We start from the raw sequence: 25,953 nt of genomic DNA, 5'->3' as shown, positions 1-25,953 counted from the left end.
AAGTTGTAGGGGTTCACCCCTTGTGCGGAGGGGTTACGTCCGCCCCCCTCAGTTTCCCCAGTCGATAATGACTCGATGTGACCGATTTCACTTGATTCAGCTCGGTGGTTGGGGGAAGGGGGTCCGGGCCCGCCCTCGCTCCGGACCCCGACCCAGGGCCCTAAGGTCAGGGAAAGAATCCCCGCCTAGCAGGGGGGGTCGAGACCCCTAAACTCCCCTGCTCTCAGGGTCCACGTCCTCGCCCTGGGCCACTTCTTCCCCCAGGTCCAATTGCCTCACCTGGGCTCGCACTCTGGGCCTGTCCAGGGCCTCCAGTACCCGCATCCGACCACCGGCTCTCGGGGGGAATGCGTCTCCTCAGCGTCCCCCCTTATCGCCGGCCCTCTGCGCCCATTTAAACTGCCTGCCCGGCGCAGGCAGATGATGTCACCGCCCTCGTCGGCCTCCGGCCCCTCCCCAGGCCAGCCCTCCTGTGACAACCATTCTCCCGCCTCCTCCCGCTGCCCTTTGGCGGCGTTCTCCGCCAGTCCCGGCTAGTTACCCGGCCAGCGTGCCGGCCCCCCCCCCCCCCCCCCCCCGCTCGGGGAAAGCGGGTGGCTCTCCAAGCCACATCGGGGGGTGAGCTTCTCCCCCGCGATCGCGGTGTCCGGGAGGGGCGGAGCTACCCTGCCACACAAGTGTATAAATCATTATTGCACAGACTGCAGAGAAATATTTAACAGTGCAGCATTAGATTTTTCTTGTACATTATGCAATTAAACTCTGATAATCAAACTTCCCTATTTGATAGGCTATTGCCATATTAAAAGACAAATCTGTTTTACATCACATTTGTCCAATAATTTTAAATGTTCTTCTTAGGGATGTAAAAATGTGTTTTTTAAAAATGTAACTGTGTAACAGCTAAAAATCATAGCTGCAGGCTCTGTAGTATAAAGATTAAATAAGTGGTTTTTTTTTTTTTTTTTGTTTACTGCAGAGTCCGCAGTGAAATCTTCTCTCTTGGAGTGGGGCTGCCAGTTAACTAGAACTCGTAAACGTAACCCATTAGGGATGAGGCTTATTAGTTAACTAGTTGATCTTTTACATCCATAGTACCTGTTTAGATTTTTTTTTTCATTCTACTTTATAACTGATTTAGGCAAAATGCTTTTTACTTCAGTTTCTTTAACTCGCTGAAATACAACTATATTTACCATCCTTTTTCTCTTACTTAATTAGTCTGTTATATTATAAACAGCTATATTAAACTGTTATTCTAGTGTTCATTAAACATCATCCTTCTAAACATTCATATACTGATATGCTTAGTTATATCTGACTGATAAATATCAGTTTGATAGGCTAGCAGTACCCAGCTCTTTCTTCCCACTCTCTTTACAGATACCCTGATTTTTCTCTTTCTTATTGAGTACTTATGGCTTCATAAAATCATAGAGTTGGAAGAGACGTCAGGAGGTCATCAAGTCCAGTCTCCTGGCCAAGGCAGGACCAATCCCAACTCAGTCCTCCCAGACAGGGCTTTGTCAAGCCAAGACTTAAACCTCTAGGGATGGAGATTCCACCACCTCCCTAGGTAACCCATTCCAGTGCTTCACCATCCTCTTAGTGAAATAGTTTTTCCTAACATCCAACCTACACCTCCCCCACTGTAACTTGAGACCATTGCTCCTTGTTCACAGTAGTGACGGATAGCAGAACAGTCTTTCTCCATCCTCTTTGGAATCTCCCTTCAGGAAGTTGAAGGCTGCTATCAAATCCCCCTGTCACTCTTCTCTTCTGCAGACATATGTATAAGTAGGGCTCGACAAATACACTTGCCTGCTCGCCTGTGGCGAGTAGATTTTACCAGCTGGCGAGTGCAGGGGTGGACTGGCCTGGTGGGCCACTGTGACAGGCTGGCCGAAGCCCGTACTACGGGCGGCGCAGCCCCATCCAATCCGGTGGAGGAGCAGAGCGTCACTGGGAAGGGGGAAATGCGGCGATTCTTGCCACCAGGCTGCCTGCATGCATCTCCAGCGCGAGGAGGCGGGGCGCGAGCCAGAGGGCGGGACACGGGCAGACTCCAGGACACTGGCGTGATGCAGCCCCACTGATTTTAAAGGACTGCAGCAGCTTGGCTCTGGCCACGTGTTCCCGGGAGCTGGCTGCAATGCGTGGCATGGCCCAGCCTGGCCGGCTCCAGTCCTGCCATGGTCCCAGCCCCCACGCCAGCGAGAGACCGCTCTCTGTTGACCGCCCGGCTTGCTGCAACTGCTCTTGTCTCTGCGCCGCCTGTTCCCCCATGCCGCCCCTGCGCCCCATACCGTGAACCCTGGATCCCTGCTCTCCCTCTTCCCTGTGACTCTGGCTCTGTGCTGACCTTGCACCCCGTACCCTGCCCCCCAGCTCTGTGCTGCCCATTCCCTGCACTGCCACTAGCCCCCGATCCCTCTGCCCCTCCCGTTCCCCGTGTCCCATTTGCTGTGCCTCTACCCCACCCCTGCACTCTGCTCCCCCTCGATCCCTGCGTCCCTCTGGCTCTGTGCCTCCCATTCCCTGCGCCACCCCTGTCCTCTCCCTCCCCCATCTTTCCGTGCACACCTGGCTCTGTGCTGTCCCTGCACCCTGCTGCCTCTGTGGGTCGAGAGTGAGGGGTGCTTGTCCATTGGAAGGGGCTGGGCTGGGCAGGGAAAAGGCTGCTGTGACCCAGCAGTGAGTGAAAGGGGGAGTTCACTTGAAGCGCCTTTGCCTTTATGCAAAAAAGAATGAAAATGCTATTTGCTATTTATAAGGCTAAAATGCTGGGACAAATATGAAAACAAGCAAAAAAAACCCATTACAAAATGCAAATGTGTAAAAGACATCAACGGGGGGGGGGAGAGGAGCGGCCAAAAAATGTTTTGCTTGGGGCAGCAAAAAATGTAGAGCTGGCCCTGGGGGAGGGGAAGGGAAAATATGGGGAAGGGGCTTGTGCTGAGGGAAGGGAAGGGGAGGAGGTCAGAAGAAGGCACCAAGGGATAGGGGTGCAGGAGAGACCAATCCCAGGGGGCCAAGTGCAGAAGATGAGGAGACGGGAAGGTGTCAGTGGGAGGGGAGAACAAGGTGATGCTGAGAGAGGAGAAGGTAAGGGCACTGGGGGCTAGAGAGGGAGGGGGATGTACTGGGAGAAGGCTTGAAAGAAGGGGTGGGTATGAGGAAGGCGGGGATGGAGCCGGGCATCTGTGAGGGCACAGGGGCATGAGGGGAACGGGGTCAGAGGGTGGTGAGGGGGTGGGTATCAGGGAAAAAGAGAGTAAAGGGGTCGGGGCAGAGAAGGAAGGGGAGGCACCAGGAGGGTGCAGGTGCCAGGGGATTGTGGGGGTGAAGCAGAAGGGCAGATACCTGCAGGGGAGGGACCAGCACCAGAGGAGAGAGGCAGAGCAGGTGTATAAAGAGAGGTGTTAGGAGATGGGATGAGGAGGGGTAGCTCACATGATCAGAGTGGGCACAGAGAGGAGAGAAGGGCTGGTGGAGGGGGGCAGGTCTTAGGAAGGCTGAGGGCAGTGAGAAGGGCAGGAGTCAGGACAGCAGAGGAGGGTGAGGGTTGGGGGGCAGCAGGCACCAGGGGAGCTGATGAAGCAAGGGAAGGAGACATGGCAGCAGAGGGAAAAGATAGATGCTTATAAGATATTTATTAACTTATTATAATTACTGTTCTTATTATTATTAGGAATTTATGCCATTAAACACTTTTTTGGGGGGAGGGTGGCGAGTAAAGGTTTTCCATAATTTGTCAAGCCCTGTGTATAAGTATATGCTGTCAATCTGTATTAAAAATTATATATGCACAAAGACTAAGGGGGTGATATGCAAAGGCACAAACTGTAGTTTGATGTCTAGTCCCCAGTGTCATTTAGTGAGAGTTGTGCCCCTTATTTCTATTTATGTATCTGAAAATCTCCCTTCCTCATGTTCTCAAACCAATACAGGTCAAACCTCCCTTGTCCAACACCCTCAGGACTTGAGTGGTCCTGGACCCTAACAATGGAGTTTGCTGGATGAGGGGAGGTCACGGCTCCCTACCTGGCTGTAGGCTCTGCCCCTGGCTGGGGCTGCAACCCCCCCCCCCACCATGCCAGCCCCAGACAGGGGCCGTTCCCACTGCCTCCAGCCCCAGCCAAGGCTGTGCCCTCCCCCAACAGTGCTGTCCCAGGCTGCATGCCCAACTGACTCTAGCTGCGGTAGAGGCCAAGCTCACCACCGCCAGCCCTGTCTGGAACTGCACTCCTGCACCGCAGCAGCCCCAGCTGAGGCTGTGCTTACCACCACACCAATCCTGACTAAGGCTGCGCTTCCCGCCACACCAGCGCTGGCTGAGGCTGCACTCCTTGCCGCCAGCCCTGGCCAGGGCTGTGCTCTCCACTGCACTGGCCCTGCTGGGGCTGGGATCCCCAACCAGGTACCTGTCCAGCCCAGGCTGTACTTTTGAACCTGAACAGCAAGGGCTTCCTGGCCCAACAATATTCGTGGTCCTGCCTGACCATGGGTGTTGCTGGATCAGAGTGTCCTGGATTTTAGAGGTTCAACCTTTACTGAACTTATTTCAATAAACGTTAACTTGCATCAGTACAGTTTGCATACACAAAGTATGAATGCAAACTGAATATACAGTATGAACTTGACTCTTGCTTCAGTTGCCTGAGAATTTAAAACTTACTGGGAACTAAATTGGTGGTGGGAAGATGAAACTTCTTCCGACTAGCAAGGCGGCTTGAGAACAACTTTCCTATCCTTTATGTGTGTGCTGGTCTAGCATCTGCTGCAGCCTCAGACAACTTCTGTGGGATTGGATCTGCAAATCGGGCAGACCTCCACAGTAGCTGTGCTACCCCACTCATTACTTCTTGTGCAGCCCTAAGATTGGATTTATAATATCTAGTGAGGCTCTTGCTTTACCCCCGATCCATGTATATCACTAAAACTTGGTGTGTTAAGACTGTAATGGGTGTGAAGGAACCATGGACTCCCATGCAGGCTTAATGAGTGGGCCTCATGAGTGGCCCTCTTTTCATCTCAGTGGGTTGCAAGATTATCATAACCAAGATGGTCACCTGGGATGGGGTAGTTCTGATAAATGCACTTGCGTACCTAGGATTTTTGAGGTGTCAGCCAAACCATAGCAGTGATTTGATTAGATGCAGGAGAGTGCACACTCACAATCAATGTTGTGTACAATCAGCACACATCTCACTTCCCTTGCTTTACGTGCATGCCATTTTAGTAATACTGGGGGAGGGGGGATATCTATATGGAAACCAGTGGAATCTGGCAGCCCTGCATGTGGGCAATGGTAAACAAAATATCTTGTGGGTCACACACACAACCCTGATGGTTTGCCTGATGCCTGTGGGGCCTCGGGTTGCCCACCACTGTTCTAAATGTGCTTGTTTACAGGTATTTGCTTCATATTACTTAAAAACCATCTTTATGCATAATTGTTTATATGTGTGTGACTCCTGCATTGATGATTTTTTTCCCCACTGTTAAGATTTAACACTACAGTCCTACTAAAACAATAATTCAAGGATTAAATAATGCAGTTCATTAGGTATGGTAGAAAATAGAAACCTAGGCCCCTTTATAGAGTGGCAGATTGATGCAGGGGAAGAAAAGTGTGTGTGTGTGTGTGTGTGTCCTCCTTTTCCTATGCCTCCTCTTTCCAAGAGTGTCCCTCCTGATCTATGGTGAAAAATTAATGAATTGTGTTTGTTTTCCTTAATGTACAGAGATAAAACCAGTGTTGCATCTCCCTGCAGCAGTGAGGCTCTGTCTGCTTCCATTTTCCTTACCTCTGATGAATCCTCTCTTTCTTGATTTTTACCAAGTGGTAGTCTTCAGACAGAAATTTACCACAGGGCCTCATTTTATTCTAGCTGAGAGGCAAAAGGTAGCCAACATGTGGCAAAAATAAATGGCAATTATAATCTATTTCTGTTATGTATTTTAATGTTTGCAAATATTTTTTGCCCTACATTTTAATTTTTTTGACCATACAATACCTCATTAAAGCCAAAGCCAAATGGAAAAAGGAGACAAGTGACTCGAGTTATTTGATATTAAGTCTTTATAAATTCATCAGTGAAACTAATGGGTTCCTTAATAGGGTCTTGTTTTGTTTTCCAGATGATCACTGTAGCTACTGAAACCACTATTTTGAGACCCAGCTGCATATATAATGTTGCCTGAGGAGCTTTCTCAAACTGTTTTTATATTAAAGTGAACTGTGCTGTAACAGCACAGTCATGTTTGTTGTTGTTCCTACAATGAGGTCATCAATGGAAATGATTATTGAACTATATCACTTTACATACTTAACAAGTATGTATTATTCAGGGATTCATTTGTTTCACTCTACAGCTGCTTGTGCAGGTTCCTCAGACAATAGCATCAAAAATAGCACCTGATTTGTGTCACTTCCATGTAGTGTTAGGTTTCTTAGTGGCTCCACTGGTCACCTGGAAATTAATATAAATGGCAGGTTGAAAGAATTACCTCTTCCAAATAAAGACCAGAAACTGAAGCCATAAATAGCAAGCAAATTACAGTTAACTCTAGATATGCTAGCTAGTCATTAAAGATCAGACACGGCAGGGGACAGCATTTTATATTATCCATTTTGTTACTGAGCCGCATGATCAAATTTGCTTTTCCCCTTTTTCATAAGAAGTGCAAGACAATGACATACCCCCCCCCCCCCCCCCCCCCAAAAAAAGTTACCTACCTCTCATAGCTACATTCTGCTCATAGGAGGAAACTCTTAGGCTATGTCTACACTGGCGGCTTCTTGCGCAAGAACATCTTGTAAAAAGTCTTGCAGAAGAACACGTCCACGCTGCCATGTGAGAGCTGTGTTTTTACGCAAGAACATTCATGGCAGTGAGGACGCTCTCTTGAGCAAGAAAGCTCCAGTGGCCATTTTAGCCATAGGGGTTTCTTGCTCAAGAAATCCCTGCTGAGCATCCACACTGCCTTCTTGCACAAGAGAGTTTACACCTGTTAGAAAAGAGCGTAGCTCTTGTGCAAGAAACCCTCTCCTACTACGCCATACTGTAAATTTCCTTGCGCAAGAGCAGGCGGGCAGTGTGGCTGCTCTGTGGGTTCTTGCGCAAGAATGGCTGTACTTGCGTAAGAAGCCGCGAGTGTAGACATAGCCTTAGAGGGAACACTTCCTCCATCCTCTCTGCCCTCGAGTTAATGTCACACACATTGGGTTAATGCAATTGCAGGATACTTGCATGAGAGGGGTTTGGTGGGGGCCAAACTAATCCCTGTTGGTAGGAGGATGGTGGGGAAAAGTCCTTGGAGAGGGGTGACATGACACCTTTTACTTCTCGTCATGTGTCCATCTTGCCCCGAGCGTGTTACCTCCAGAGGCCTGGTTAATGGAGGTGAGGGGGTGTGGCTAATTGGGGTCAGGGCGTGGTTAACAGGAGTCAGGGGGTGTGGCTAATGGGGCACCACCAAAAATTATACAAACCTGCTGCCCCTGCCGGGCATGCTGCAGGGTGTGTGTGTTGGGGGGGGAGGGGGCTTGTGTGCTGTATTGTGTGTGTGTGTGTGTGTGGTGGTGGTTTGCTTTTGTGCTTCCCCCCCCCCCCCCTCCCCTCAACCAAAATTGCTGCAGGGCCCTGTTGAAATTGTTACAATTGGGCCCCACTTCCTAAAACCGGTCGTGGACACAAGCAACACATTTTGAAGAACAACAGTTACAGGAGGTTGGTGGTAATTTTTTAATGTAATTGTCCACTTCTAAGAAAATGGGGGAAAAACAAATTTTATCACGTGGCTTAGTAACAAAATGGATACAATGTTCTCCAAACTACAGATAGGAATTGTCACAAAATCCCTCTATAATAGCCAAAGATGAAAACTTTAAGTGCTAAAATTAAAAAAAAAAATCTATTTTACCTTGTACTTTGAAGACTGCCAGACTTAGGCTCTAGGCTGGGGAATGAGTTCCAGAGGTGAAAACCATCTACTGAGACCTCTGCTGATCATCCTGCAGAATTAAATTCCAGGAATTAATAGCAATAATTTTGAGGTTCATTACACACAACAACTTAATGAGAAATGGATACAACTTTTATTAAAACAAATTGAAGAGCTTCTTTGGTGAGCTGTTGCAAACAGTTTTGTGGTGTTCCTAGCCTCTGCTTCTAGGGCACAACTCCAGACACCTCTATTCATAGTGCTGTCCTTTATGAGGGAGAATCTCTAAATTATCTTCTACAGACTTATCTCTACACCTTCTCTCTCAAACAAAAACAAATTAACTCCATATACATGTGTTATCTGATAGTTGTTAGCTATTTAACACATGCATTACGTCCTCAACTCATATGTCTTTCTATAAACCCAATGTATCAACCACCTAGAGAGAAGCTACCAGCACATCAGTCTTGGGAGAATCTTTACCACTTACTTTCTTCAATTAATTAAACTCTTTGACTTGTGCTTACACACTTTCTGCTGTCCTGTGTATCAGGAAAGCTTTTCCTAAAGTGAAGTATTTCATGAGTGATCTCTCTCAAATATTTGTTTTTGTCCAATCACCAAAATCACCAGTTTTATTGAGTTTCCTTAATTCTGTGACATATTGCTTTATGGCAGGAAGGGGGAACCTACAGCCTGTAGGCCAGATCCAACCTGCAGCTTGCCTTGATCCAGCCCATAATATTTGGGATTACCCTCTCTTCCCCGCCCCCCCCCCCCCCCCCCCGCTGCAGGGGGGAGCTGGTACTCTGAGCCTTGGCGTCTCCCCTCCCCCTCCCTCCCGCATGGCCAAAGCGCCAGTGCCAGTTCCCTGCTGCAGGGCAGGGGGAGCCCCATGCCTCACGGACCAGATGAAAGCAAGCTGAGGGCCTCACCTGGCCTGTTGGCACTGCTTGGTAAGGGGGAGGAAGCAACTCGGCATGGCAGTGCAGGGAAGCTCTGTCAAGCTCCACTCCTGTCACTCCAGTGGCTGGGAATTGCAGCCAATGGGAGCATCAGGGGGGTGGTTCCTGCAAGTGTAGGGCAGTGTGGAGCCACCTATGGCTCTCCTTGGAACTGCACCAGGTAGGCATGCCAATCCCTTACCCTGACTCCCAGCCTGCACCTGCACCCTATCTACTGCCCAAGCCCCACAACTATATGCTGCTCTCTGGAAGCCTTCTACTGCACGTTGAACCCTGCATTTTTGTCCCCACCCCAAAGCCTAGGAGGCCTCCCACAAAATCTACTTAGCTGTGGCCCCCTGGAAAGTTAACCCAGCCTGTGGGGAAGCCCTGAGCCTCAGCACTTTCCCCTTCTCCCTGGCCATGTCTATACTACCAGGTTATTTCGAAATAATTCCCGAAATAAGTATTTTGAAATAAGCTTATTCATCTTCATAAGCAGGAGTTATTTTGAAATAACAAGCCCATTTCAAAATAACAGGCTTGGTATTGTGGATGCTCGGCTTGTTGTTTTGAAAAAGGAGTTATTTTAAAATAACTCCCCAGTGTAGACGTGCCCCCTCTGGGGCTGGAGAGTTAGGTGAGTGTTCAGTGTGGTGGGTTTTTTTTAAATTTACGTCTCGGTGGCCATGTCTGTAAGGTGTTTTTTTTTTTCTTCTTCTCACTTGGGGGCCAGGTCAGTGAGGCTTTTTGCTTCTCTGTTGCGTGTGTGGTCTGCAGCTCAAAAAGGGTTTCCTACCCCTGCTGTATAGTGTCATCACTTTTTACATGCGTGTTTAAAAAAAAAATCAAGGGTTTAATTTCTTTTTGGTGTGCAGTATTCCTCAAATTTAGTCAGTATTTTATTTAACTTCAGGTGTTCCCTTTCTTCTGCTTCTATTTATTATAACCTCTAGTGCTTCCTCCCCAACCACATACAAAAAGATAGATGGTTTCATTTTATCATTGTTTTCCCTCTGCCCCTGTGGCTACTAAATACATTTATATCTGTCTGAATTTTTTCCAGTTCTTTGCAACATTGCCTGATAACTACAGATGGGATGGTGGTTGCAACACATCCATTTTCTATTCCTCCCCTCTCCTTTTTAAGCTAATCCCCCTATTATTGTATTCATCAAATACATGCAAAAGCCTCTATGCTGGGTGCTTCTCTGGTGCCTCGCTTTGTCTCTGCTTTCCATTGCAAACACAGAAGTTAACTTGTACAGGATTGCTGTTTCCTTCTCCTTCAGCACTTCTGACACCATGTAAGGATCTTGGCGGTTCATTGAACAAGCCAAATGAATGAAAAAAGGAATAAAACTTTATTAAAACTATAGAGCTTCTGTGGCAAACTACTACTCATAGCCATGTGGTTCCCAACCCCTGCTTCCAAGGCACATCTCCAAATTCCTATGTTCATAATACTGTCCTTTATGAGGAAGCATCTCTAAATTACAATCTTGTACAAATTATGCCAACATTGTCACTTGGAATTCTCTTAGCTTGTGACTGGAGATAAAGTGGAACAGTTTCTCAGGTCATAGAGCTCTATTCAGACTATTCAGACCTTTAAAGATAGCCATCAATATCTTGAATTGACACCAAGATGTCAACAGTAACCTATTACCTGTTTAATGATCTTTCAGATTTTTAATATCAGTAATTGACTTGTGTTCTTTCTAAAGCTTCTTTCAGTGGTACCATTCTGTTCAGGTTTCATGCTGTAACTACTGTTGTGCTAATTGGCTTGGGGCTTTCTCTCTTGAGAGACTGCCTCTTTGTGCAATACTGTTGAAGGGTGTATCATAGAATCATAGAATCATAGAATAATAGGACTGGAAGGGACCTCGAGAGGTCATCGAGTCCAGCCCCCCGCCCTCAAGGCAGGATCAAGCTCCGTCTACACCATCCCTGACAGATGTCTATCTAACCTGTTCTTAAATATCTCCAGAGAGGGAGATTCCACCACCTCCCTTGGCAATTTATTCCAATATTTGACCACCCTGACAGTTAGGAATTTTTTCCTAATGTCCAATCTAAACCTCCCCTGCTGCACTTTAAGCCCATTACTCCTTGTCCTGTCCTCAGAAACCAAGAGGAACAAATTTTCGCCTTCCTCCTTGTGACACCCTTTTAGATATTTGAAAACCGCTATCATGTCCCCCCTTAATCTTCTTTTTTCCAAACTAAACAAGCCGAGTTCATGAAGCCTGGCTTCATAGGTCATGTTCTCTAGACCTTTAATCATTCTTGTCGCTCTTCTCTGTACCCTTTCCAATTTCTCCACATCTTTCTTGAAATGTGGCGCCCAGAACTGGACACAGTACTCCAGCTGAGGCCTAACTAGTGCAGAGTAGAGCGGCAGAATGACTTCACGAGTTTTGCTTACAACACACCTGTTGATACAACCTAGAATCATATTTGCTTTTTTTGCAACAGCATCACACTGTTGACTCATATTCAACTTGTGGTCCACTATGACCCCTAGATCCCTTTCCGCCATGCTCCTTCCTAGACAGTCGCTTCCCATCTTGTATGTATGGAACTGATTGTTCCTTCCTAAGTGGAGCACTTTGCATTTCTCTTTATTAAACCTCATCCTGTTTACCTCTGACCATTTCTCTAACTTGCTAAGGTCATTTTGAATTATGTCCCTATCCTCCAAAGAAGTCGCAACCCCACCCAGTTTGGTATCATCTGCAAACTTAATAAGAGTACTCTCTATCCCAATATCTACATCATTGATGAAGATATTGAACAGTACGGGTCCCAAAACAGACCCTTGAGGAACTCCACTTGTTATCCCTTTCCAGCAGGATTTAGAACCGTTAACAACAACTCTCTGACTACGGTTATCCAGCCAATTATGCACCCACCTTATCGTGGCCCTATCTAAGTTATATTTGCCTAGTTTATCAATAAGAATATCATGCGAGACCGTATCAAATGCCTTACTAAAGTCTAGGTATATGACATCCACCGCTTCTCCCTTATCCACAAGGCTCGTTATCTTATCAAAGAAAGCTATCAGATTAGTTTGGCATGACTTGTTCTTCACAAACCCATGCTGGCTATTCCCTATCACTTTATTACTTTCCAAGTGTTTGCATACGATTTCCTTAATTACCTGCTCCATTATCTTCCCTGGGACAGACGTTAAACTGACCGGTCTATAATTTCCTGGGTTGTTCTTATTCCCCTTTTTATAGATGGGCACAATATTTGCCCTTTTCCAGTCTTCTGGAATCTCCCCTGTCTGCCATGATTTTTCAAAGATCATAGCTAAAGGCTCAGATACCTCCTCTATCAGCTCCTTGAGTATCCTGGGATGCATTTCATCAGGACCTGGTGACTTGCTGACATCTAACTTTCCTAAGTGATTTTTAACTTGTTCTTTGTGTATCCTATCTTCTAAACTTACCCTCTCTCTGCTTGTATTCACTACGTTAGGCACACCTCCAGACTTCTCGGTGAAGACCGAAACAAAGAAGTCATTGAGCATCTCCGCCATTTCCAAGTTCCCTGTTACTGCTTCTCCCTCCTCGCTAAGCAGTGGGCCTACCCTGTCCTTGGTCTTCCTCTTGCTTTTAATGTATTTATAAAAGGTCTTCTTGTTTCCCTTTATGCCTGTAGCTAGTTTGATCTCATTTTGTGCCTTTGCCTTTCTAATCTTGCCCCTGCATTCCCGTGTTGCTTGCCTATATTCATCCTTTGTTAGTTGTCCTAGTTTCCATTTTTTATATGACTCCTTTTTTATTTTGAGATCATGCAAGATCTCCTTGTTAAGCCAAGCTGGTCTTTTGCCATATTTTCTATCTTTCCTACACAGCGGAATTGTTTGCTTTTGGGCCCTTAACAACGTCCCTTTGAAATACTTCCAACTCTCCTCAGTTGTTTTTCCCTTCAGTCTTGCTTCCCATGGGACCTTACCTACAAGTTCTCTGAGCTTATCAAAATCTGCCTTCCTGAAATCCATAACCTCAATTGTGCTGGTCTCCCTTCTACCTTTCCTTAAGATCATGAACTCTATTATTTCGTGATCACTGTCCCCTATACTGTCTTCCACTTTCAAGTTCTCAACTAGTTCCTCCCTATTTGTTAAAACCAAATCCAGAACAGCTTCTCCTCTGGTAGCTTTTTCAACCTTCTGAAACAGAAAGTTGTCTCCAATGCAGTCCAGAAACTTATTGGATAGCCTGTGCCTCGCTGTGTTAGTTTCCCAACATATGTCTGGATAGTTGAAGTCCCCCGTCACCACCAAATCTTGGGCTTTGGATAGTTTTGTTAATTGTTTAAAAAAGGCCTCATCCATCTCTTCCACCTGGCTAGGTGGCCTGTAGTAGACTCCTAGCATGATATCACCCTCGTTTTTTACCCCTTTTAGCTTAACCCAGAGACTCTCTACACAGCTATCTCCTACGTTCATCTCCACTTCAGTCCAAGTGTGTACATTTTTAATATACAAGGCAACCCCTCCTCCCTTTTTTCCCTGTCTGTCCTTCCTGAGCAAGCCGTACCCTTCCATACCAACATTCCAATCATGCGTCCCATCCCACCAGGTTTCTGTAATACCAATGATATCATTGTTGTATTTATTGGTTAGCAATTCCAGTTCTTCCTGCTTATTACCCATACTTCTCGCATTTGTATATAGGCATCTAAGATACTGATTTGATCTTGCCTCCCTGTTGTGCCCTGACCCTCCTTTCTCCTTGCCATTATAGGCCGTAGTCCCCCCCATTTCCAACCCATCTCCCAGTCCCGCACATTCAGCACTTAGTCAGTGAAGGCACTTGATCTCAAATATCCATAATATATTGTAAAAGAAAGTGTAATGTGGCATTCCAATCATGGGGTTTCTTGGCTATGGAGCTCCCTTTCTCTGCCTCATTTGGTTAGAAATATCTCTAATTTGTTGTTCAGGGCATGCTGGGAGATCAATCTGTCAATACTTACAGAAGATGGAGGTGGGTGGCAAGGGATATGGTTTAAGGCAGTGTTTCTCAACTTTTTTTTTTTTAATAAAGTACTTTTTTTTTTTAAAAAAAAAAGTAAGTACTCCCCGTACCTACAGTTTTCACACACACAATTTTTCTGCCATTGGAACACATTTGTTTAAACAACTTAATTGTAGCTGAGCAGGTGGTGGAATTTTTACACCCAAACAATACAAAAATAATAAAGCGCTGTAAAACTTAAAACCAAAATTCAGTTTTTTCCAAATGTCAGTTGTGTTGATGTACCCCTGAGACTTCTCAAGTACCACTGAAGGTACTTGTACCACTGATCGAGAAACACTGGTTTAAGGTATTAGGCTTTGGAGACTTCTCTTTGTGTAAAGAGATGAAGCTGATTGGGATGTGGATTATACAAATTCTATGAGAATAAATAATGGCAGACTGCACGGCGGTGGGCCCTTTTACAATTTCATCTTTATGAATTGAAAGAAAATAAATAAACGTGGTCTGAAATTACTTGCCCAGGCTATGTAAAATCGGGGTCTGTGCATAGTAGGTCACACTTCTAAAGGCAATATCCTGCATATATTTCAGCATTTGGCTTTCGTTCTGCAAAATAGTAAAGCTTTAAATCTAAAAACATTAACTTCCATAAATACTTTCTCTGCCTTCAAAAGTTAAATAAACTCCACTACTCAGTGACAAAGTACTTTTTAAAAATAGTGGCCAAAACCGCTTGAAACAAAGCATATTACCAGATTGTATTTAGAGATGGATATTCTTCTTTTGCATATCTAAAAGTAGGTTGCAGTACTGCTGAGATGATTCAATTTATAATGGAAATACTAAGAAGACTTAAATACTGCTAAGTACAATATCAATATATGTTTAGTTATTGTTTTATTTGCCGATAGCAAACCTTCCCCTCCCCCTCCTTCTGAAATGGCTCTTATTTTTTTTCCCTCTGGTTACACAGGATTCTCAGTCACTGTCACGCTTGCAGATGCAGACTGACTTGCACCTTCCTTGCAAACTCAAAGCAGAAGAAGGAGCTAATTTCTGGAAGACCTGGGCACAAATAAAAAATGAGGATGTATGGAAAGATGTTGGAGAAACCCATCAGCATTTTGGAAGTATTATTTTAATTTACTTTCCTTTTTTCATGGTTCACTCAAAACAAGATATGTCCTTATATGTCATCTAATGATTCAGGGCTAATAATTCATTTGTTCAGTAGAGGTTGAACCTCTCTGGTCCAGCACCATTAGGACTGGCATGGTCCCAAACAAGGGAGTTTGCTGGACTAGGGAGGTCAGGTGTCCAGGCTCTCCCAGGGCTCCCCTCCTGTCTGCTGCCCTGGGACAACCTAGAGGTCTGACTTCCTCCAGCTCACCTGCCTGGCTCTGCTGCCCCTAAGCCGCTCCTGGGCGTCAGTCCTGGGGCTCTGCTTTCAGGGTTCCCCGGCCCTGTGTGTGGGGCGGCAGTTGGTCCCGGGATTCCCTGGCCCCTATGTCACTGATCCTGCAGGCGGCTGCCAATCTGACCGACTCTGTCTCCAGTTGTTCTCAATATCTGCAGCTAGGACTCTCTGGTATAGCAATATTTGTGGTCCTGCTGGACCAGGGATGTTCCCAGAGCAGTGTGTCCTGGACAAGAGAGGTTCAACCTGTAGTAGCTTTCTCTACAAGTCATTCCATTGAAATCTATGATTAAGGAATGCAGAATTAGACCATTAGTTATAAATAAGACTGGGTCTGTCATAGAAGTCACAGATTTCATGAATGTCCATGATCTACCTGACTCTTGCAGCTAGCCAGGGGGCTGCCTGAGCAGCTTGGGCAGTCCCTGGGCCAGCTGCTATGGCCACTGCTGTGGCTGTTTTGGGCCACTGCACCCCCTTTTCCAGCAGGAGTTTGGATGTCAAAGGGGCTCAGGGATGGGGCAGAGGATTGTGTAGAATGGGGTGAGGGTTATAGTCAGGCTGGGGAATGTGAGTAGTCAACACTATCCAATAAGCGTAGGCTTGTCAGTAGTTGACTACTCTTCTACATCCCTACTCCCCTCTCCCCTGCAGACAGGGACTGCTGCTGACTGGGTAGGCAGCCCTGCTCAGTCCCTGCTTGTGCTGGGTCCAGGACCAAATCTTGCTGTCGCTCTGCAATTTAAAACACAGTAGGAGCCAAGGGGTAGGCTGCCCGGTTCCTACTGCCTTTTAAATTGCAGAGCCGCAGCAGGATTTAGCCCTGGTACGAGCCGGGACTGAGTTGTCTGCCTTCCCTAATAACTAATGGAGTTATCAATAAAAATTCTATCAACTACTCCATTAGTAAAATAACCTTATTTTAACATCCCTACTGACAATGCATGGGGAGTAGGAGACCTTGGCATGGCACACAGCAGTCCTTGGCAGGCCAAGAGGAGACCTTGCCAGAGCTGAGACAGGGATTTTCTGCTTGGAGCATGAGCATGTATGAGGTGTGCCAGAGTGGGATTGGATGGATGTGGTGGGACCTATCTTGCCACAGTTTGTGATGCCCACTCTCTAGAGTGGGACTAGCCTACCACTTACTACCTCCCCAAGATGGTATCAGATCACTAACTCCCATAAGAAGCTGCTGCCTCAGATGAGAGATGGAAGCTGGGATGACTGCTTTCTATTGGAAAAAATGCAGCAGCTCGGCAGGGTACGGGACTCAGCAATCATGCATATTCTGGTGTTCTGTAAAATTCCAACATTTACCTCTGAAGCTGTTGTAATTTAATACAAAATACAATGCAGTTTACTCAGAGCCTTAGTTGTAAATTGCTCATTCAGAATATTTGTAACTATAGCAGTCTCTGGAAATGGTACCAGAATTCTTTTCTTGGTGGCTGTAGTGGTGTGTCACTTAAAATCCTCAACCTCCTCAGCATCCAAAAACCCCATGAATGATTCAGTCTTCGATTAAATCCTACAAAGCATTAAGGGGAAGAAAGGTTTATGCTGACTGAACAAATTATTGGAGAAAAATAACCTGGTTTAAATATGCTCTCTTCACACTATAGGAAGAAAACCAATAACTTTTAGGGAAGATGTCCTTTCAGTGCCAGTAGCAGAACTGAATTATGGTCTGTGCCTAATGACTAAAGAAGCTAGAAAGCAAGATGGTTCCTCTTATGAAGCAGACATGTTGTATTACTTATTTCTTTGTATTCAAAAGGTAAACACAAAATGCAGATGAATGGCTAGTGGACTCTTTCTATACACAAAGAATTGATGACTGAGATACTAAAGTAGCACTCAAAGACAATAAACTCATTGTGGAGAAACTAAATGAATTCTTTGCTTCAGTCTTCATGGCTGATGGTGTTAGGCAGATTCCCAAACCTCAGCTATTCTTTTAGGTGACAAATCTGAAGGTGTCATTGTTATGCTTAAATGAAGCACACAAGATCTTTTATAGGGGAAAAAGCAGTATGCCACATTTATTGAGAATGCAACAGTAGCATATGGCTTTTTAGTCACTCTCACACACAGACACCATACACACACAGTCCCGTCAGACGATGTTATAGTTACCAGTCCAGCGTCTGGATCAACCTAGTGGGCAGCCAGATCGATCACAGAGGGAGAGCCGGACCTTTTGTCGGTTGCGATCCGATGCTCTCCTGGAGTTGGTGGCAAGACGAACCCAAAGTTCCATAGCAAAGCACCCTGCTTTTATAATCCTCTCCTCAATGGATTTTGCTGTGTCAGTCTGTGACCGGTTACTGTTACCTTTTGATGTTGACATTCCCTAAACATCTCTGAAAAGCTCATCCTGTAATCAATTGTCTCTTGGGGTGCTCGCTCCACGTTAGTCGGCAATCTTCCAGTCTGATCAATCCTTGACCATGGGCACGCACTGATGGTTCCTCTGTCACCGACAAATCTGTCTTCACCCGGTTACCCCTTCCTTTCTTGGCCGTCTGGCTCTAACAGTGGCCTTCATGCCTTTATCTTTACAATGATACATTTCTCATTCACACAAACAGTCTTTCTCAGAGACTCTTTCAAAGGTAAACAGCAATATTTTATATGAAGCAAAATCAAAAATCAAAACCATTCACATCAAAGGCCCAGGCCTTCAATATTTCTAATCTCATTAAGATAGACACAATACCAAAACGCTATCTCTTTACTTACTGAACTCACTACACTTTAAAACAAGGAAATATATATACTCAACTAAAGGGTTTAATTTAATACAATATTAAATGTGGTAATATGTTACCTTACATTGCTACATTATTAAACCTAAAATACAAATATAAAAAGAATAATACTCCACTCCAACAATTAGAGAATGTTTTGGAACAAATTGATAAATGTAACAGTAATAAGTCACCAGGACCAGATGGCATTCACCAAGAGTTCAGAAAGAACTCAAATGTGAAATTGCGGCACTATTAATTGTGGTTTATAATCTATCCTTTTAAATACATTCTGTACCTAATGTGACACCCATATTTAAAAAGGGCTCTTGAGGTGATCCTGGCAATTACAGACTGGTAAGTCTAACATCAGTATCAGACAAAGTAGTTAAAATCATAGAAAAGAATAACATTATCAGACACCTGGATGAACATAATTTGTTGGGGAAAAGTCAACATGGTTCTTGTGAAGGGAAATCATGCCTTACTAATCTACTAGAGTTCTCTGAGAGGGTCAACAAGCATGTGGACAAGGGGAATCCAGTGGATATAGTGTACTTAGATTTCCAGAAAGCTTTTGACAAGGTCCCTCACCAAAGCCTCTTAAGTAAAGTAAATTGTCATGGCATAAAAGGGAAGGTCCTCTTATGGACTGATAACAGGTTAAAAGACAGGAAACAAAAGGTGGGATCTTTCAGAATGGAGAGAGGTAACTAGTGGTTTTCCCCAAGGGTCCATACTAGGAACGATACTATTCAACGTATTTGTAAAGGATCTTGAGAAAGGAGTCAACATTGAGGTGACAAAATTTGCAGTTGATACTAAACTGCTCAAGACCGTTAAGAACAAAGTAGACTGTGAAGAACTTCAAAAAGATCCCACAAAACTAAGTGATTGGGCAACAAAATGGCAAATGAAATTTAATGTTGATAAATGTAAAGTAGTGCATATTGGAAAAAATTAGTCCCCATCATATTGTATGTATAGTTGGGATTATGTAGCTATAACTACTCGAGATCTCGGAGTCATTGTAGATAGTTCTCTGAAAACATCCAGTCAATGTACAGCGGCAGTCAAAAAAAACAAATAGAATGTTAGGAATCATTAAAAAAGGGATAGCGAATAAGACCGAGAATGCCTCTATATAAAACCATGGTATGCCCATATCTTGAATACTGTATACAGATGTGGTTGCCTCATTTGTTATATTGGCATTGGAAGAGGTTCAGAAAAGGGCAACAAAAATGATTAGGGGTTTTGAACAGGTCCCATATGAAGAGAGATTAAAAAGCCTGGGACTTTTCAGCTTAGGAAAGGGGAAACTAAGGGGGGATATGATAGAGGTCTATAAAATCTTGACTGGTGTGGAAAAAGGGAATAAGGAAAAGTTATCCACTTGTTCCCATAATGTAAGAACCTAGGGGTCACCAAATGAAATGAATAGATAGCAGGTTTAAAATGAACAAAAGGAAGTACTTTCTCATGCAGTGCATAGTCAACCTGTGGAACTCCTTGCCAGAGGATGGTGTGAAGACCAGGACTTTTAACAGGGTTGAAAAAAGAACTAGATAAATTCATGGAAGATAGTTCCATAAATACTTATTAGTCAGGATGGGTAGGAATGATGTCCCTAGCCTCTGTTTGTCAGATGTTGGAAATGGATGACCAGAGAGGGATCATTTAATGAGTCCCTGTTCTGTTCACTCCCTCTGGGGCATCTGGCATTGGTCACTGTTGGAAGATAGGATATTGGGCTAGATGGACCTTTGGTCTGACCCATTATGGCCATTCTTATGCTATTATGAACTGAGGCATGCTGGGAGCTGGCTTTTAAGTCTGCCCTGGTGCATACTAACTCCAGCTTGCCAGCCCTGCTCCTGGAGAGCTGGCTGCTGCCCTGTGCTATGGACTCTGATACAGAAGCAGCAGTGCAGGGCATCAGTCAGCTCCTTAGGAGCAGGGCAGGAACATGTGTTTAATTATTCACAATAACCGATAAGTCTGGGCTTATAGGTTAACCGTGTAAATGGTTATTCTGTTACATCCCTACTCTCTGCAAAACTTTTTATTTTATTCTTAAGATAACTAAAGTCTAAATGGAGTGAACTGATCCATATCCCTGTATGCTAGGCATTATTAAAACAGACTACTTGGATGGAAGAGACTTGTTTCTTTTTTTCCCCTGTAGTAATATATAAAACCATCTTAAAATCCAATTTTTAAAAGTGTACCAGTTTAGCGAAATTGCTTTCCCATGCAAGAGTCAATAGAACCTTGTCATTTGGTCATTAAAAACATAGGATTATTATTTTTTCCCAATTAATCATTTAAATTCCACTAGGCTGCCCCACGTTTGTAGGGGAAATATTTGTGTGAAATGATGAAAGACTGACCGTTCCTGTTCTTCTGTATGAAGTCATTTTTTGTATCGTTTACATTCCAAGCCATGTTATGGTGGAGATGTACCAAGGTTAACTAATTTAATTATGAAACAAGGCATAGTAAAACAAAGCTTTTATTCCATTTCTCCTATCCACATCTCTTTCATTTTTTTTATTCACAGTATATGTTTGATAATGACAGAATTGACAACATTTTTGCTGATCTTTACTACGTGAAGTTTATGGAAAGACTTCATGCAGTGGTGAAGGGATGGTGTCCAAGAGTGAGCCCCTCTGGTAAGTGGAGAAACACTGAGGAGAAAAAGAAATCTGTACTTGACTAGTATGTTCTGACACGAATTTATTTTCATCAATATTTGTATTTCAGGGTATATTCTGTCCAGTTGTATTACGGAGGAAATGTTATGGGATTGCAAACAACTTGGAGCACATTCTCCTTCTATTCTCCTGTTTACGTTGATGTATTTCAACACAAAGTAAGAATGTTTTATATGAAAGTCGTTCATGTCTAAGTCCATGTAGCTTACCCAACCGGCTTAATCACTCTCACTCTCACTCTCACTCTCTCAGTCTCTCACAGTTTTTCCTGTAGGATGATAGTGAGGTTGTCATGTCACTCTGGGTCCCACGTGCCTCCACTATCTCTCCCCCCTTCTCCCTATCCCAGCTTGAGCCTGGCCTCGCTGCTTTCCCTCCCCGCTTGGAATTGCTATTTTAAACTAAGCCCCTACTCCCCTTTCTCCACCCCCACCCCAAAGGGCTTTCAACGCCAAGAAACATGCACAGTAGCTGGCAGACCCCACATCGCAGCCGTGAGCTGTGCAGGCGGGACCACAGGGTGGAGAGGTTGGGATAGGAGCCCCCCGCGCTGCTGCTTTCCATACCTCAGCAGGCTGCAGTGCCCCAGAGCGCCATGTACCATGGCACTACCTGTGCCTCACTGCACTCCAGGCGGGGCGGGCGGGCACTCCTGTGCCTCCCCAGCCACTTGGGTTAGAGCCAGGCCTTGCACACACTACAGCTGGGAGGGGGGAGGGTTAGTGTTGGGCGGGGGGGAGAGAGAGGGTGTGGGGTGGCCAATGGAGGGAGAAGGGACCCTAGTTTGTGGGGAGAGAAGGGACCCTGGCTTATGGAGGGGGGAAGGAGAAGGGGTCTGGGATGGTGGGGAAGGGCGGGCAGGGGGGAGGAGGGAAAAGGGGGAACCTGGGCTGGTGCAGCGGGGTTTGGTGGGGGAGTGGAGACCCTGGGCTAGGGTGTGGAGGAAGGGGCCTGGACTGATGCAGCCACAGTCCAGCCTTTCCCAGTGGCCAAGGGGAGAGCCAAGGTTGCCTAAACTCCAACGAGAGGGGGATTGGTGAATGCAGAGAGCAGGGGACACAGCCTCCTAATCGTGGGTGTGCCAGGTGCGCACAGGCACACCCAAATGTTTCGCGAGCCCCTGCACTAGAAGGAGTGCCGCTTCGGCGCTCTGGGGAATGGGCGCCGCTCTGGGTTTGCCGCGCATGCACTGCTGTGCGGTCAAAACCGGCGGGTCTTAGGACCCCACGGAAAGAGGTGTCAGGGACGCAGCAATGTCACCCCGTCAAGCACGGTGAATTTAAACCCCGGGTGGGGGGGAGGAAAGAGAAGGAGAGGTGGGGGTGCCCTGGGTAGGGGATTGGGTGCAGCATGGCTGGCCCAGAGTGGGAGGGGTTGGGTCGGGAGCAGCGCAGCTGGCCCATAGGGGTTGTGCCCAGAGGGGCCATGTGCGCGTGCTTCCCTGCTCCGCGGGAGGGGGGGTTGGCCCCAAGGGGTCGTGTGCACGGCTTCCCTGCTTGGCGGGAGGGAGGAAGGAGTGCTCAATGGGGCTTCCTTCCTCCGCGGGGGGCAGCGCATGGTGGAGGCTTCCCTCCGAGGCTGGTGTAGGGGACTCCCTGCCCCCAAATTTTGTCCCCACCCTCTTGCCCCCATTCCCTCTCCTCTGCCCCCAGCCACAGAACTGTCCCCCTGCCCTCCCTGCAGAAACCTCCCCCGGCACCCTGCCTCCTGCTGCAGAAACCTGTCCCTTGCCCCCCCCCCAGCACCCTGTTCCCTCTCCCCTGCCCCCAGCCGCAGAACCCTGCCCCCACTGGCACCCTTTCCCAGTACCATGTCCCCTGCTCCCAACTGACTTTTCTGTGGGTCAGTGACCCTTGAATCAAGACAAGTTCCCTGCTCTTCTCCTAAATAAAGACAACGCAGAAACTTTTTGCGTTTGTCATAGTATTTTATTTAAAAATGAAGCCTGGCCAACAAATATCCAAGTGGGGACAAGCCCCCACCTGGCCACAGCCACTCCTGCACTCCTCCTTGCCCCACACCCTATATCTGTACACTGGAACCCCCTCCCCTGAGCCCCTCACATACCCCAACCCAAATTCCTGCACCCTCACATCCACAAGCCTGTGGCTTGCTTAGTACCCCAACACTGCCCAGCCTGGAGCCCCCTCCCCGAGCCAGTGTCCTCTTCCCTACCTTCCTCCTGCATCCAGATTTCCTCCCACAGCTTGCACTTCTCACCCCTTCCCACATCCAAATCCCTCATTCCCATCCCAGAGCCTGCACATCCTGTCCTCAATCCAGCAAGGGTATGGCTAGACTGCAGGAGTTTTTCAGGATTCTGGAGAATATCCCAGAAAAACTCTTCTGCATCCAGGAATGCATTTGTTCTTCCACTAAAAAAAGCAGAAGAGCAAACATGATCTTTCGGTCACCCCTATATTCCTCTTTCCACGAGGAATAAGGGGGCTTCCAAAAGAAGGTTTTTCTGACATTTGGTCCAGTCTAGACAGGCCAAATATTGGAAAAAACCTCTTCCTACAGAAGAATTTGGGGGGGGGGGGAAACAGCAGTATAAGGATTGGGGTAGCAAGTGATGGAGAGCAGGAGAATAGAGAGGGCGGGGTGGTATATCTTGGTTTGTTCTGTCATTTAAAAAGTGATCTTGGGTGTAAAAAGGTTGGAGACTGCTGGAGTAGGGGGAGCACCAGAAGGGTGAAAGTCAGGGCGACCCTAGAACTCTGTTACAGACCAGATGGCGGCTGCTGGAGGAGGAGGGATAAAATAGGGGGAAAGGGTCGGAGATGAAGGGGTTTGTGCTGAGGGGAGGAGGGCAAGTCAGGAGAAGAAAGGGGAAGGCACCAATGGACAGGGTGGAGGAGAGACAAATGCCAGGGGGCCAAGTGGAGACAATGAGGAAAAGAGCAGGAGGGGAGATGTGTCAGTGAGGCGGGGACAGGATAATGCTGGGAGAGGAGAGGGTAACGGCTTTGGAGGCTAGAGGGGAGAAGGGGAGGTGCCAGGAGAAGGCTTGAAAGAAGGGGTGGGCAAGAGGAAGGCGGGGATGAAGCAAGGCATGTGTGGGGGAACAGGGGCAGAGGGCAGTAAGGGGATGGGCAGAGGGCGGTAATGAAAAAGAGGGCAAAGGGGGCAAGGGCAGTGAGGGAAGGGGAAGGCACCAGGAGGGTGCAGGGGTAAGGGAGGTGCAGGTGCCAGGGGATTCTGGGGGTGAAGCAGAAGGGCAGACACCTGCAGGGGAGGGACCAGCACCAGAGGAGAGAGGCAGGGCAGGTGTGTAGAGGGAGGTGTTAGGAGAGGGGATGAGGAGGGGTAGCTCACATGATCAGAGTGGGGCTACTGGAGGAGTGGGCACGGGGAAAGAGAAGGGCTGGTGGAGGGGGGCAGGTCTTTGGAAGGCTGAAGGCAGTGAGAAGGGCAGGAGTCAGGACAGCAGAGGTGGGTGAGGGGTTGGAGGAGGGGCAGCAGGCACCGGGGAGCTGATGGAGCAAGGGGAGGAGACATGGCAGCAGAGGGAAAGGGTAGAGGTTTATAAGATATTTATTAATAACTTGGGTGCCACAGTGGCACATCCAAACAAGCCACAAACTCAGTACTGGTGCACAACATAACATTTATTCTGCTCATGGGAGGAGACTCTTAGAGAAAACACGTCCCCCAGCCTCTCTGCCCCCCGAGTTAATGTCACACACATTGGGTTAATGCAATTGCAGGATAGTTGCATGAGGGGAGTTTGCTGAGGGCTAAACTAATCCCTATTGGTAGGAGTATAGTGGGAAAAGTCCTTTGGGGGGGAGGGTTACATGACACCTTTTACTTCTGGTCATGTGTCCATATTGCACCGAGAGTGTTATCTCCAGAGGCGTGGCTAATGGGAGTCGGGGTGTGGCTAATGGGGGTCAAAGAGTATATTTAAAAAAAATTCTTTGGGTGCACAGCCTAATGAAATGTGCTGCGCACGCCTATGCCCCTAGTTGTAACTTACTGAAAAGATTTCCCACACTACTTCTATTCCCTGCATACCAAACAGATAAATCAATAAATATACTTTAATGCTTGCCAAAACCTTATCAGCCTTTTTTGCTCAGATTCTTATTCTGTCTTGGTGTTTAGTGCACAGGGTAAACTGACGGCTCAAGAACAGTTAGTGTGTGTTGGCTAGTAGTTTACTCATATTTCATTTTTCACAAGCTAAGTAGTGAAAGACAAAAATCTTAATTTAAATAATTTCCTCTTTTTTAATATTACTTTTCTGTCATGTTGGTTATTTTCACAACCAATCATAATCAATATTTATATCAAAACTATTACAGGACTCCTTGCTGAGTCTTATGAGATACAGTCCTTGTATTCTGCTAATGTAAATTCTTAACTTGGTATTTCTTTTTCTCCTGTCAGTTTCTAAACATTAATATTGTTCCCAATTACAGTCCCATTTTAAATACTGAGCACACTAGGTATACACTGCAAAGGTTCAAAAAAGGGCAACAAAATGATTAGGGGTTTGGAATGGGTCCCATGTGAAGAGAGATTAAAAAGACTTGGACTTTTCATCTTAGAAAAGAGGAGACTAAGGGGGGATATGGTAGAGGTCTATAAAATCCTGATTGATGTGGAAAAAGTGAATAAGGAAAAGTTATTTACTTGTTCACACAACATAAGAACTAGGGATGACCAAATGAAACACATAGGTAGCAGGTTTAAAATGAACAAAAGGAAGTACTACTTCATGCAATGCACAGTCAACATGTAGAACTCTTTGCCAGAGGATGTGATGAAGGCTAGAACTTTAAGAGGGTTCAAAAAAGAACTAGATAAATTCATGGAGGTTAAGTCCAGCAATGGCTATTAGCCAGGATTGGTAGGAATAGTATCCCTAGCTTCTGTTTGTCAGAGGCTGGAAATAAATGACAGGAGAGGGATCACATGATAATTACCTGTTGTGTTCCCTCCCTCTGGGGCATCTGGTATTGGCTACTGTCGGCAGACAGGATACTGGGCTAGACGGACCATTGGTCTGACCAAGCATGGCCATTATGTTCTTATGCAAATAAACCATAGTTGAAAGTTAATATAATATTGATTAGTGTCATGAGCAATTAAACTTCCCTCCCCGCTCTTTCCATCATTACTTGCTTACCCTAATTTCATAATTTAGAATTTTAA

The 25,953-nt window shown here is 46.1% G+C and overlaps 1 protein-coding gene across 1 annotated transcript in view; it reads left to right on the top strand.

Moving 5' to 3' along the window:
* LOC102449763 (transcriptional regulator QRICH1-like) overlaps window positions 1-25,953 on the top strand; it is a 36,171-nt gene that overhangs the window by 1,153 nt on the left and 9,065 nt on the right. Inside the window, exons 2-5 of the mRNA XM_089778832.1 lie at window positions 14,874-15,030; window positions 16,943-17,097; window positions 20,634-20,748; window positions 20,840-20,948. Coding sequence (XP_089634958.1) covers window positions 14,874-15,030; window positions 16,943-17,097; window positions 20,634-20,748; window positions 20,840-20,948 — 536 coding nt within the window. The remainder of the gene's footprint in view (window positions 1-14,873; window positions 15,031-16,942; window positions 17,098-20,633; window positions 20,749-20,839; window positions 20,949-25,953) is intronic.

Source organism: Pelodiscus sinensis, chromosome 1, assembly GCF_052426305.1.
Source record: "Pelodiscus sinensis isolate ZL-2025 chromosome 1, ASM5242630v1, whole genome shotgun sequence".
NCBI lineage: Eukaryota > Metazoa > Chordata > Testudines > Trionychidae > Pelodiscus > Pelodiscus sinensis.
This window is presented reverse-complemented; position numbering and strand designations above follow the sequence as displayed.